This window comes from Wyeomyia smithii, chromosome 2 (assembly GCF_029784165.1).
Source record: "Wyeomyia smithii strain HCP4-BCI-WySm-NY-G18 chromosome 2, ASM2978416v1, whole genome shotgun sequence".
NCBI classification, from domain to species: domain Eukaryota; kingdom Metazoa; phylum Arthropoda; class Insecta; order Diptera; family Culicidae; genus Wyeomyia; species Wyeomyia smithii.
Window position 1 is genome coordinate 184,604,384 of NC_073695.1, and position 14,214 is coordinate 184,618,597.

Sequence of the window (14,214 nt, forward strand, 5' to 3'; positions counted from 1 at the left end):
GAGTGCTAAGACAAGACGTGACAGCCGGTCACCGTTACATTCAACCAATTTGAACCGGCTGCTGATTGGCTGAATTCGATAACGCAATCGTCACGTAGAAAATACAACGAGGTTACTTTTCACTGTAAAGCAGTGATGCTGGAGAGTCAATGTATTTCACTGTTATAACTTTAAAAATGCATTGATTAATCGTTTATTACTATTTCGGTTGAAGTCCAAGAAACTTAGAAAGAAAAAATTTGGGTACCAAGAAACTTAGGAAGAAAAAATTTGATAATAGAAGTATGCTTTATTGAACATAAAATAAAATAATAAATAAGAATTGAGTATTTTTCGCCTATATATTGCAATTTTAATATGTTTTATTTTCATTGACCTGCAGAAGTTGTTAAAAATAATCATTCTGGCATCAACGGTATGGAACGTTCAAAAAAATTTCGTCGGGGATGACGGCTGTTACGAAAAGAAAAATAAGAAGCCAGCTGTCGCGTCTTGTCTTAGTGTGAGTGTTATATCAACGCACATGTGTGCGCTCGTGCGATTCATGCGTCAAATCAGTGAAAAAGTGGCAAATCGAGTCGCCTTGTGCTTTGTGCTGATTGTTACTTTTAATTTATTTTTCTCCCAAATAAATCGATTAAAATTAATGAAATTTGTTCTACGCGCAGATTGACACAAGCAACATCAGTTCTCGGTAAAGAACATTGTTGTAGTTAAGCTAAACAACCTAAATATTGTTTTATCTTCGATTCGGCAAGATCTTTTTTTTTCTTGATTGTATGATAATGTGAGTGCTTAGTGCTCAAAACAATCATGATGTTTTGTTTGATGGGGTGCTTTATTTAGTGAGATGAAGTGTTGTCGAACAAATACTAGATATCAGTTGGTTAATCGATGCACTTTTTTGTACCAAATGCACATTTGCAAGACTAGCTCAAATATTCAAAATATATGTTTGGCTGTGTCTTCGAATAACTTAGTTTCGACAAGAAAGAAGTTTTTGTTTACATTTAAATCGTGTCTTTAAAATAAAATTATTTTAAAGTATAAACGTCAAAAATTCTTTTTTTTTCAGAGAATTTGGCAACACAGTAACCCTCCAGAGCTTAACGCGAGGCAGGCAAACTTCATTTTTCACGGTCCTCAAAAGTGACAGACAAAAAACAACAATGGACGTCGTCGTGGTGCAGTAGTTTCAATCCCTGGTGGAGAAGAAAATTGTCCGTGCTTCGTTCTAAAGTGTTGCTCCAACGTACCACTTCTAGTATCGATACAGTTTAGATTGCAGACGATTTGTCGTCGCGATGGATTTCGAGGACGATTCATCGAATACGAGGGAACCTTCGTGTACCCCTCCACTGCCGACGACAGATCTCACGCCAATCGAAATCATGAAATTCGTCCAGGCTGACGATGGTTTGGCTACACCGGTGTTGCCCACTGTTAATCGAACGGTTGAACCGGAGGGTAGTGATTTTCCGGAGAAAGTTACAACAAAGACGGCTGGAATACAGGAAAAGGCGCCAGCAGTGAGCAAAAATATTGCAGCAACAGAGAAAAATGGCGATCAGAAGATTGCGGAAAAGGGTGTTCTTAAGGAGGAGAAACTGAAGGTTAAGTTGGCGGAGATAAACTCGACCGCTGAGCAATCCGCCGCGAAAAAGGAAGAAAAGAAGAGTGGTGCCTCAAGTAAGTGGTGTTGATGATATGCGTTACTCGTAGAATACTCTTTTTCGGATCGATGCATTAATATTCTGGGAAGTATTTATTTAACAGAAAGCTGGTTTGTAAAGTATCGGGCTAAACTGTTTGTGATCGATAGAGGATGATTACTATTAAATAATCAAAAATTTAAAGTTTTATATCGCTGAAAAAATGCTTTTGACGTGAAACAGCTCGTGGAAAATCACCTAAAAGAGATGGTTAGATTTGATTATTAAACAAGTGTTTTTTAAATGAAGAGACTCCGTTCACACACTCATCTTGTAAAGGAATAACAAGGTCTTACTCACGCATTCAGCTTGCGTTCATTTTGATCAGAACGAATGTGAGTAAAAAAAAAGATCGACAGTTGTTCAGTGAACAGATAAGTGATTAACCCTGCATTCATAATCACGAGAAATGGCAAATAAAAAAAAATTTTAGACTTTCATAGTGATTCTATGTTGTTTTAAGTTGTGTTGCGATGATTTAAAATGTAACTCAACTATTTTGTCCATAGCATCGAAGTTACTATAGCAACTTCAAATACTTGTAAATATTAGTTAGTAATCATAATAGGTTTTCTTCGGCAGTTTTTCTGCAGCAATCTTATGCAAAAGGGGGCCGAAGAAAACCACTGACGAAGACGTTCGACATCCTATATATTTTGAGATAGGCATGCTTTTCTCCGTATGAAAGTCCCAAACACAATGGATACGTCGCGGTTACGTTTGCTGTCAAATGTTAGTTCATACATTTTCTGTCAAATTAACGTTAACGCAACGCAAACGTATCCATTATAATTGAGCCTAAACAGCTTAAAATATTATGATTTTTCCATAACAGGTACCTAAATGTTTGCGATTAAATTAAGCAAATTAATACACTTCCCAATAATTCATCGACAAAAAACTTCCGTTTTTTTTTTTATATGATTTGTACCACTGCGACCATTATTTTGATCTTTTGTGGTAAACCTCCGTTACCAATCAATCTTGCTACTTGAACAAGCTTTGCATTTAAGCCGTAATAAGTGTCAGTTGAAATAGTTAGAAACAAAAGTAAGTTTGATGAGAGTCACAAACATAACAACACGTTCTCCTCCAAGATATCAACTTTAAGTTATAGATGGTTTGTTCATTGTACGCGAAAATTCGTCCTTGAAATCATTCACTGATTTTTTATAGCTTTCACAACAGGCAATTTCTTATTAGCATCATACAAATATTACAATAAGCATGCATCGATTATTGAAAACGCGTTTGGGGTCTAAAATCTAGACCTACGACTAAATCGAAGTCTTTCAAGTTTCCAATGGAACCGAGTTCAAATCAGAATTAGGTTGTCAAACGAAAATTGACGAACCCTGCATCAAACGTCAACGTTACCGATTTACTAACAAATAATTTTATCGGATTTTCTTTGTCATCTCCAACATTACATTCTTTCACCAGGTCCATCGGTACAGCCCGAACTGCCTTCACAGGTTTCACCATCCCGTGATAAAACACCACCTATCAAAAAGCGAAAAACCGACACTAAAGATGCTAGCTCTAGCAAGAGCGCCAGCAAAGAGAAATCCACAGAATCCAAGCGGTCCAAGGAAGTGGAAAGGTCGAAAGAAAAAAGAAAGAAGGAACGGAGTAACGAACGCGAGAAGGTGGGATCCAAGGATTTATCTAAACTGAAAGAGCGAGACCGTTCCCAGATGCAAACGTACGGAAGATCGAAAAGTATCGAACAGCGAAAAAGCGTTAGCCGCAGAAGCGGAACACCCCGGGGTATCCCAAAGGAGCAGAACTCTTCAAAACCAAAAGACGCTAACCGATCCAAAATAGAGCGCGGTAAAACACCTAACATCGACAAAAACAAGAATGAAGAAAAATCTAAACGTAGATCTCGATCGAGAGAACGCGACAAGACACGAGCAAAGTCGGCGGGAGTTAAAGTGGCTTCCTATGCAATCAGCAAAAAGGACAGTAAAGATAAATCAGGGGAAAGTGTTCTTAGACGCCGTATTCAGCTTAGCCACTCGCCACCACTGGCCACAAAAAAGGAACATGAAAAATCACCAGTTGTGCTCTCTGCGATTAAGTACACTACTAGTCCACCGATCATAAGCTGGCGGGAGCGAGTGATTGATAACAAATCGGCCCATTCCACATCTCTCCGACAAGCCCCGATTACACCGGCTATTGCTGCATTACAGGCCTACGATGACGATAGAGATTCAGACCAAAGTAGAGAAGAGTCCAAAATGAACAAGCATGACAAAAATTACAAAAAAAATGAAACTCAATCTTCTTCGAAACGAAAGAAAAAGATGAAAAGTAAAACAGCCTCGAAGAAATCCAGGAAAAGCGGATCATCGCATAGAAAAAAATCCAAGGATAAACGCAAGGAAGATAAAAAACGTAGTAAGTCGACCTCAGAGAAGGAAAAAAATAATGAAAATACAGAAGATGTAAAACTGGACACAAACCCAACAGAGTGCGATGATACTGACACTGAGTTGGATGCGTCTACATCTTTATACGAAGACGATGAAGAGCATGATACTATCGTAAGAAGGATCAAGCTTGAGAAAGACGATGATGGAGATGAAAAAGAGTTCGGACAAATTCAAATAGACTACAGTATTGTGAAGCAAGAACCTCTGACTGATGAGGAAAAAGAGAAGAAAAAGCGCGATCAAGCTCTAGGCATGGAAACGGTTTCTCAGGAAACACCCGAGCACGAAGGTCCGGATCCGAAAGCTGCGGAAATGATGCTAAAGCCAACAGAATCTACACCAGCTAGAAAGAAATTCAATTGTTCCTTCTTAGACGATCTGAACTCTGGCAGCAAGAAACATTCAAAGCCTTTGACCGACATGCAAAAAGCGGAACTAGAAGATCGTAACAGAAAGGAAACGGATTCTCCGGACACCGACGATTATGCGTCGAATTGGGAAAACGATGAGTTTAGTCCACTAGTCTCAGTCACCAGTAAAGTATCGGTGGATACTCCGAAGCCAGAAACAAAGGGAAAACCTCCACTGACCACAGAAGAAGAACTCAAAAGAAAGAGACTGATTCCCGTAAGCACTCATGAACAGATTATTCCACTGGACGATCTACTTAATATTCAGAATCAAATAAAATCAATCAAAAACAAGTTGGAAAGCGTGGGTCAATTGAAGGGAATTGTTCCGTTAATGAAGGAAGCCGACAAGATATCTCCCCCTGTGGTTGCGGAAAAAACACCAGATAAATTGGTTGACGAGTATCATAACTTTGTTCAATCAATAACAACCGATACACAGAAACCTGCAACTGTTGATACACCGGAGAAGAGTAAAATGACAACTGACCTAGAGTTAGAGAGTCTTCATAAAGCATCCCCTAGTACGACCAGCTCCAGCAGTAGTTCGGACAGTTCAAGCTCGAGCTCAGACTCCAGCTCTTCCAGTTCATCATCCAGTTCTAGTTCAACTTCTTCGGATTCGGAATCAACGGACAGCTCTAGCAAAGACAAAAAGAGAAAGAAAGTTTTTGTGAAGCGGAAGAAAACGCCATTGAAACCAATAATTTCAGCGGAAGATATAGAAAAACTGGCCAGTGAACTGATTCAATCTGATCAATCGCCATTGGATTCAGATCTAATGCCGGAAGCAGCACGGGTATCTGAGTTGCCTGTACCAGTGCTTCCGGCGCCTCCTGTTCCAATACCTCAAGAGCTTTCTACTTCAATGCCGCAAATGCCTTCCACTCCAGCGCCATTAATTATTCCCGAACATTTGATGCTGAAAAGAGCAGGTTTTGGTTTACCGGCTTCTTCGAAAATCTACAGCATCAAAGATGACTCGTTAAGTGAAACAACCAGCCATGAGTCTGTGGCGAGTACTATCAAACCTTTAAATCTAGAACGAGAGTCACCGTTCAAACTCAAATTGCAATCGAAGAACAAAATTGTACCAGCAGGTACGACATCCGCTCTGCTAGGTCCAGAGGATGACGATGAAGATGACAAGCAAACGAATGCAAAGGAGGAAATTATTACCCAGGACACCGCAGAAAAACCACCGGAACCGGCAGCGAAGGATAATCAATCTCGGAGGGATCGTCGTGATTCAAAACACCCTCGAGATCGAAAGTCCAAAGATCGCAGTCCAAGAAGATCGAAAGACACTGGCAGTAAACATCGTTCAAAAGATCGTCAAATTCGCAGCAGGTCCAAAGATCGACGAGATTCGCTTGAGCGAGATCGGAGAAAGTTCTCCGAACGACGACTACGACACTCACGTAGTCCACCTTTGCGAAGGTTAAGAAGTCCACCGCCAGCTCGCCGTAAACGGTCACGGTCACGATCCCGAAGCCTGAGTCCGACACTACTTCGCAGACCCCCAAGTCCACCAGAACGGGATCGTAGTCCTCGAGGTCGCAGAGTTTCGACTGAACGTGAGTGGCGTCGGTCACGATCTCCCTATTACCAACGACCTCCGTCTCCAAAAGAGAAACCCCCAGGCGAAAATCAGATTGATGTTGTTACCAGTACTGGTGGTAGTGGCGTTTGTTTCAAACCTCCCAGCGATCAATCTCCTGTTGCTGGTTACAAGAAGAGTCTCGCCGATTCCACCATCAACGATGCCGACCTGGAAATTCAGAAACGTAAGGCTCAAAGCTTTAACGAAAGTTCCGCATACAATAATATCTACTCTAAAACGTACGGATTCTATGGACCGGAAGATATGGTTCTTGAGGGACCCGAAGGTGGTGATTCGCCAAAACGCATTCCGCTGGATGATCGAATTAATATCGTACTTGGAATGAACGGCATCGAGGCACCTAAACGTCCCGATACCATACCGGCACATGGCTCAAACCAATACGGAGATTACCAGCGTATTCAACCACTCACAATGACACACAATGATGGCCATCCACCATCGCAACAACAATATCCAACACAGCCGTACCCGAATCCCATTAATTGTCCGCGGCCAATGATGCATCCTTCTCAGCCACAGCACTTCCAGCACGGCTACCCTCCAGATTTTCATAGTGGACCTCCAACGCAGCCACCTCCTCCGTCACCATCGCAGTACAACTATGGACAAGGTGCTCGACCTCAATTCTATCCCAATCCTCGCGCGCCGCAACCTGGTTGGATTAGAACTCCGCATGGAGGTTGCTTACAACAAATTTCACCTCATCCACAACAAATGTACCCAACTGGCATGTATCCCTCGAGTCCAAACATTCAAGTTCCTCCACCTCCGTTGCCGATAACGGACCCTACCAAGACTCATGTCAAACAAGTTGGTAACGTTTTGGAAATTGTTCCAACTGCAGTTCCGCCAGTACCAGCACCTGTTCCAGGTTCCTTGAATCAGTCCATCAAAGCTACTCCACCGCAAACACCGGTGCCCGTGTCCGCGTCATCTACACCCTTCCAACAGGTTACTTCTCCGTCAGAAACGCCGAATCTCCTCACGCCAAAGATTCTAACGGCAGAGGAATTGAAACTGCGACACGAACGACGTCTAGAATTGAAGAAAAAAATTCGCGTCGAACGAGAGAAAAAACGAATGGAAAAAAGAATGCGCAAGGAAAAGCTTAAATTGGAGGTTAAACGCTTGATGGCGGAAACTGCAACTACTGCGACCAATAGTTCATCCGAAGAAGAAGAATTTGATGCCGTCAAGCACCAGGAACTACTTGCGGCCCTCAGCAGAGGATACGAACGAAGTATCCTTCGCACAAAAACTGGTGCATGGTGGGTAACCTTACTTTATTCACGCTTTGCGTAGTGTTTAAAGTTTTCGATTTCATTTCAGTGTTGCGAGAAAATCAGTTCTGTTCGCAGACGGTGTCGCACCAGGAGATGAATCATCCTCTGGAGGAGAAGTCCTACGTTCTCCAGCTAAGATAACGGCTTCCAAAATGCGTAAGAAACTGCGGCGGAAACGAACACTGAAAGCAACCGGTAGAAAGCGTCTGATCGATCGACTTAAGCTACCAGTAAGAGATGCATATTTTAAACTAGAGCAATATCAAACAATTCTTTTCTTTCTCGCAGGACTTAGAACTTCAAGAACAGGAACGTATTGATCCGGAGTTGGATAGCATGCCTCCGCCCCCGCCTCCGTCGGGTTCTCCGCCTCCGGAACTAATGCAACCTCGTTGCATTAACCCGCCTCCAGTGCAGATGATTGATTTTAGCGATGCACCACCAATGCTGCCCTTTCGTGCTTCTGGTGGCAGTTCTACACCTTCGAACACGCCTTCTTCTAATGGTTCTGGTTTGTCGTCTGCTACGTATGCTCCAGCAACGCCGCCTCCGAATGGTGGCAATAATTCTACTAATACAAATCACAATCTAAACATACCGCCGCCCCCTTCAGGCTCATACCGAGCACCGCCGATCCCACCCAGCGGATCGTCCCATATGCGATCGCACCACCATAGTCATCAGCATCATTACCATCATACGCATAGTCAACACCATCAACATCATCCACAGCCACCACTCCCACCTCCCCTTCCACCCTCACAATCCATGAAAAAATCACGTCGGGAGGGCTATCGTGAATCGCCCCACGCCATCGAAACTATCGGCTCCTCTGGATCATCGATGCGACACTCGACGTACGACGGGGGACTACATTAGGTGATACGCAGATAATTGTAAATATAGCGCCTGCCAGTTTCCTGCTATCATATTCTGTCTATTCAAAAGGTATAGCATACGAAAACGTATGTGCATTTGAAATAATAACGAATTCAGTTCAGCGTTAATGTACGGAAATACATGAAAACTAGTTTTAGAAATTATTTGAAAGTATATCTAATGAAGCGAAACTTTCAGCGTCCGGTTCGAGCGGATCTTCAACATTCGGAACGGACTATTTAGTGGCGTGTAATATTGTAATTTAAGGCTAAGAACTAAAAAGCGTAGCGCGTAGTTCGAATTAAAAAAAACGGTTAATTTTGTCGATAAAGTCAGTATATTTTTATTTTAGACTTAACATCCAATTGTGTTGAGTATGCTTACTGAATAGTAATATAATTCATTTTAAAAGGTAATAAACAAAAATGTTATGTAGAAACTGAACAGAAGGGATGCTATTGAAACCGGGTTTTAATCAGCCATGTCCAAACAATGACGGCCACAATTAACATGGTTCTCAATAAATTAGAAAATTTTAGTATCATCTGCCTCGTCACTTTATAGCCTTCTCTCGCGGATCATCGCATAAATTTATTTCATCCAAGTTAACTACATTCACAGCAGGAACACCTTGGAGTTCTCTCTGCAATCTATCGCAACGTTTGCGGTAAAAAAAATTAACAAAAATTGCCGATATTTCATGGGTTTACCTTTAATCGCACTGATGAAACTACACATGCATCATCAATCATAGTAACCCATGAGTTAGCAAAAAAATTTGACAGCCCTATCAGTCTAATCTCTAACTGTGATGGCGAAAAAAGCGAAGCTACTCCGTTCAGAAGTGTGCGCGTTCAAAGAACGGTACTTCGCCGCGTCAAAAAACGGACATCGTGCGGTACTTTGTGAACGCCGGGTATGCCCGTTCCGGCATCTACTACATCTTGACTCTATTGGACAACGATCAGAGCATCGAAAGACGGCCAACGTCCCTGAGCGACAAAAAGCTTCAAAGGATGCTGAAGAGGAAGACCGACCGAAGTGGCTAAATCGCTGCATGCACTTGGCCGGGAGGTTGGTGCACGCGGTAAAACAGTGAAAAAGTATCTGGAGAACATGGACATACATGTCAGGAAGCGGCAGTCCCGTCCACTGGTCTCGGAGCTGCAGGCAATGACGCAGCAACAGCGGTTGAATAAGATGGTCAAGTCAGTTTTCCCGGCGAATCGCGACGTGGCAGTGCTGATGGACGACGAGACCTATCTCACCCTGGATGGCAACAATTAGCAGGGCACTTCGTATTTTACCTCCCCCACGAAGAAAGTAAGCACCGAGGTGAAGTTTGTTTCACAGACCAAGTCCTCCAAGAAGGTGCGGCTGTGGCTGACAATCAGCGAGAAGGGGATGTCAAAGCCGCTCTTCTTTCGCTCCGGGCTGGCCGTGAACGGGGAAATTTATAGTATACGAAGTGCCTGCCAGAAGTTGCGTCAAGAAATACCATAAGGGCGAAGACACGGTGTTCTGGCCAGATTTGGCGTCGGCCCACTACTCGAAGCGATCGTTAGAGGAGATGGAACGGCTGAATATCGATGTGGTACTAGGGTTGCCACTTATGTGGATATTGTCGTGTTCCGGAGTGCAAGCGGATGCTTGAGAATTTGTCTCTACGCTATCCATCCACTAGGTAGTCCACTAGCAGACAGCGCGTTATCGGCTGCAGCCTGCATTGGGTCCGGTTGAGTAAATGATGAAGCATAACATGCACAACCCCGGTACCGACCGCCTGCACGCAGCATGTCCAGTTCCTCCGCCCTGAACATCCGTTGCTAAATCGATAGGGCCCTCCGCGCCATCCATAGTCCTTCCCCTTGTTTGTGTGTCGTTCAGTCCCGCTCGCGTTCTCCTCTTCTGCTTTGCTAGAGTTGCCATTGCGTCCATCGCTGTTGAAAGTATCCGCAAGAAGTTTGTTCTTGTTTTCAAGATTGGTTAGTATGTTATCGAAGGACTTTTTCGTGACTGTGTTAACTTGAGCACCTGAATCGATGAACAGCCGAACCTTTGTATTGGCGCAGTCGAGCCTCCAAAAAAGTAAGTATAAGTATACCTGCATTGTTGTGATTTGTGAGAGTAAATTGTGTTGTTGTTTTTGGCTCTACTTCTCAAACTGTTTTCGTTCTGTTTTCGGGCAATAAAAGTCGTTTACGCTTGCTATAAGTTTTGTCGATAAGTGTCTGTGCATAGTCCAACTACTGTTAATAATTTGTGAAGTACTACTGTTAATAATAGTACTCAGTACTAAGAACCATATCATTAAGACCACGATGTCAGATGAAATCTAAATGAAATAAAATCTAAATGAAATAAAAATGAAATAAAAATAAAATCAACCTGCGTCTGTTAACGGGTCCGGTGGAATTAGACGGACTTCGTTTCACGTGTAAGGCTCAGCGAAATTTTGCTTCTACCCGGAGACCCGGAAACTACCTCCCAGGAGAAAATTCCCGGAGTAAATTCGCGTTCGCCGGAGACCCTGAGATCACTTCCCAAACCCGGAGAATTTGGGTGAGACCCGGAGAGGTGGCAACCCGATGTGGTACCGAAGTCGGCGAATCCGGCCAACGTCCCCCAGCTGCGTCCCATTGAGAATTTCTGGGCAAACTTGAAGCGCAAGATCTATTCCAACAATTCTGTCGCGAAAACGGAGGAGGAATTACTAAAAAAACCAAGAAAGAGCTTAAAAACATGCCCAAAAGCATGTTTTTGTCCGCCATGGCGAATGTTCCGGTTAACTCTTGGAAGGCCGCTCGCAAGGGCGTAGAATGCAAATAAGATAATATAATTACCACTATAATGGGAAATTTATCCAACTCAATTATCTGTCTTAGTTTTTTTATCACCATCTGAAAAAGTTCATTTTTTACCGCAAACGTTAGTACTCGTTATTAATTGAAACTAACAGCTCTCCTGCTTATTCCTGGCCATGAAGGAGTGACAACAATCCGGTCCTAGTAGATTGTTCTTGAAAACTGCAGTTTTCTCTTCCTCGCTATTTGAATATTTTTGGATGTTTTGCCGAAGCATCCGAGTGTCTACAGGGTATCCTCAATCCGAACATAGCTTCTGCCGTTGAACCAGCAAGGTCGATCAATTACAAAATATTTAATTTCAGGCATCATTTGACATTAAAAAATCACAGAAAGGTTGTATGCAAAGCCACGACCGCAAGGTTGAAGTAGAATACTTTTACAAGAAAGATAACCCGGCTGCTTGCGTATCAGTCATTTTTCCTAGCAGTATTGAAAATTCTGTGAAAATAAAGTTGAAGTTCTACTCAATTTCAGTTTGCACATATAAGTACGATCTCACTGAACAGGAAAAGAACAAACTCTTTGCGGCGCGAACAAGTTTCAACAGTCAGAGTATATGTACATGTGAATTCAAATTAAGATAATTAACTTTTGGTTAAAGCTCAGAACGAGAAAATATTAAATCTTCAATTCATTTGTTTGGTTGTCCTAAAACTTGCAGTTCGTTGTTGATTTTAAAATCGGATATGACGCTGATTGCATCTCTGTGTTACGCCGATAGCGGGAGTTATGGTGAACTTGCGTATGACGAAGGCATCGTATTACCTGTTTTATTAAATAAGAGGAAGAGGAATATTGTAAAATTTTGTAAACATTTAACTAAAACAATATTACCAAATCGTAGTCAGGCACTCTGACAACAAAGTTGAAGGCTGTTTTCACACTGAAAATCTGACAGCCAGCAGAAGTTTTGATTGCTAAAATCCAGAATGCCGAACAGCCGTAAAGAGAGTTGTTTATATACCTACGGCAAGCTTCTCGCCCCATCGCTCGCGTTCGCGTTCACCATGGCAGAGGCCTAACTGTCTTTGTGAACGCGTTCTAACAGGGCAGTTTGTTATTCAAAGTCGGTTATGCTTATCACAGCCTTTGCGCTGCCCATACAGTGGGGGGTTAACTCAATAAAGTAAAAATTAGACAACTACAACAGAATTTGATTGCATCCCGCACAGAATGTCTGCTTGTGTTGATGCCAGAAAATTATTAACCTTCAATTACTTGTTTATTTGCCTTGAAAAAGGCATTTAGCGGTTCAAAATCGGTTGCTGATCGCAACCTTTGAGCTGCTCTAACAGTGCGGGAATTAAAATACACGCACAACATGCACTGTGGAAGCTATTTCACATTCAGTAAATTAGACGGGTGAGACAGATTTAAATTGCTAGGATCCAACACAGAATGCTTGCTTGCGTTGTCAAAAATTATTAACTTTCAATGACTTGTTTATTTACCTTGAAAAAGGCTTTTTGATTTTCAAAATTGGATTTCCTGATCCCAATCTTCATGCTGCCCCAATACGGGGGGAATAATGGCAGTCTGGCGACACACGCTGAGAAGCATCGCGCTGCTCCTGAGACGTGGTGACCAACCACGGGGCTAGTGCTGCTGCTAAGGAAGGACGACTGCTGTTGTCGCTGTCTAAAACTGTTATGGGCGGCTTCGGCTGAAACAAGCTCTTATATAGGCCAAATAGCATGTTTTCAATTGCAAGGTATATGATTCTGTCGACCGTGCTTGGGAAGCAATCATATAACTACCAATCAGAGGTCGAATTTTTTGTTTTGACAAAGCTTGACTATTTTCAATAGTACAATAGTGTGAATAATACAATTACAATTCTCTTCTTTTGGGAAGAATCTTAGAAGAGTTACGAATCTATTGCTGCAAGAACGAAGGAAATCCATCGAATACTAACCGATTTATTAGCATTGGAAATTGGACATATTTTTCACTTTTTTCGGTTTTAGATTTTCATTTCACATCCCTATGTAGCCGAACTTCCTGAGAGAAGTATTCTACTTCAAAAAATTGCGTTGAAAAATGCCCTTATTTTCGTGTAGAAAATGCTTGCTTGGCGGGGTCCCATAGATCTGCGAACCGGGAGTTATCCATGAAACATAAGTGAAATAGTGATAAATACCTTATCGCAATCCTATAATTTATTGTAAAAAGCTACTGACCCAATGCAGCATACGAACAAGCTCTGAGTGAAACAAAATGGCTTCCACAGGCAAGGTTTCTTTGCATTCGGAAACGCTCGAAACTTGAGCCTCTAATTTGTAATGTTCCCAGCAAACTTACAGCAGTCCTCTAAACCCATAAAACTACCAGAGAAAACATTTTATCGTGGTTTTTGACTTGTAATATAATATTCAGCAGTAAAAAGGCTTCCAACGTCAAAAAGTCAGTTATTTATGTAAAGAAAATTTTATTGACTACAGTAAAACAAGCATTAGGAAAATAAAATGGTTCTGGGTGCAAAAATTTTCGATTAGCAGAAGGAACATTAGCAGCGTCTCTGGTGCAACTTAGCTTATAGCGATCCATTTTTCAATAGTGCTGTTCGATATTGGCATAGCTCTCTCCGTGCGGGTGGTGGGCGTGTCCCTCACGCAGAACATGGGGCTGGAAACCAGTCTTGTGGTCAGAAGTGTACTCTACAATGCGGTGTGTTCCATCGGCTTCGTCAAGCGTGTACTGTCCCTTGACGAGGTCTCCATCCCGACTCTCCCACTGGCTCTTGTGGTCCTTGGTTTTGTAATCCTTTACACCGTATTCATACTTATACTTGGGATAAGTATGGTAATCTTCATGATGGCCTTGATCTCCTCCGAAAAATTGGGCAGAAGCAACGACAGCCAGACAGGCAACCAGAACGATGATCTATTTGAAAGATAGTTGTTAGAAACCGACTACAGTCACTGAATCGAAACTACTTACCTTAAACATCTTGGATCTCCTGTTAATGGTTAACTTTACTGTTGGAACACTGAAC

General features: G+C 42.3%; 2 protein-coding genes across 2 annotated transcripts; one reads left to right on the forward strand and one right to left on the reverse strand.

The window, feature by feature from the left end:
• Positions 1-535: 535 nt before the first annotated feature.
• Positions 536-8,816, forward strand: LOC129722565 (serine/arginine repetitive matrix protein 2-like). Its single transcript, XM_055676138.1, has 5 exons — positions 536-694; positions 1,076-1,689; positions 3,156-7,458; positions 7,520-7,703; positions 7,762-8,816. Exons 2-5 carry the CDS (start codon positions 1,305-1,307, stop codon positions 8,350-8,352), a joined length of 5,463 nt encoding a protein of 1,820 aa, XP_055532113.1. The 5' UTR covers positions 536-694; positions 1,076-1,304; the 3' UTR covers positions 8,353-8,816.
• A 4,844-nt stretch (positions 8,817-13,660) lies between these two features.
• On the reverse strand, positions 13,661-14,214 carry LOC129722963 (cuticle protein 19-like). The gene is made up of 2 exons (XM_055676854.1): positions 14,160-14,214; positions 13,661-14,102 (listed from the first exon to the last, which is right to left on the reverse strand). Exons 1-2 carry the CDS (start codon positions 14,166-14,168, stop codon positions 13,770-13,772), a joined length of 342 nt encoding a protein of 113 aa, XP_055532829.1. The 5' UTR covers positions 14,169-14,214; the 3' UTR covers positions 13,661-13,769.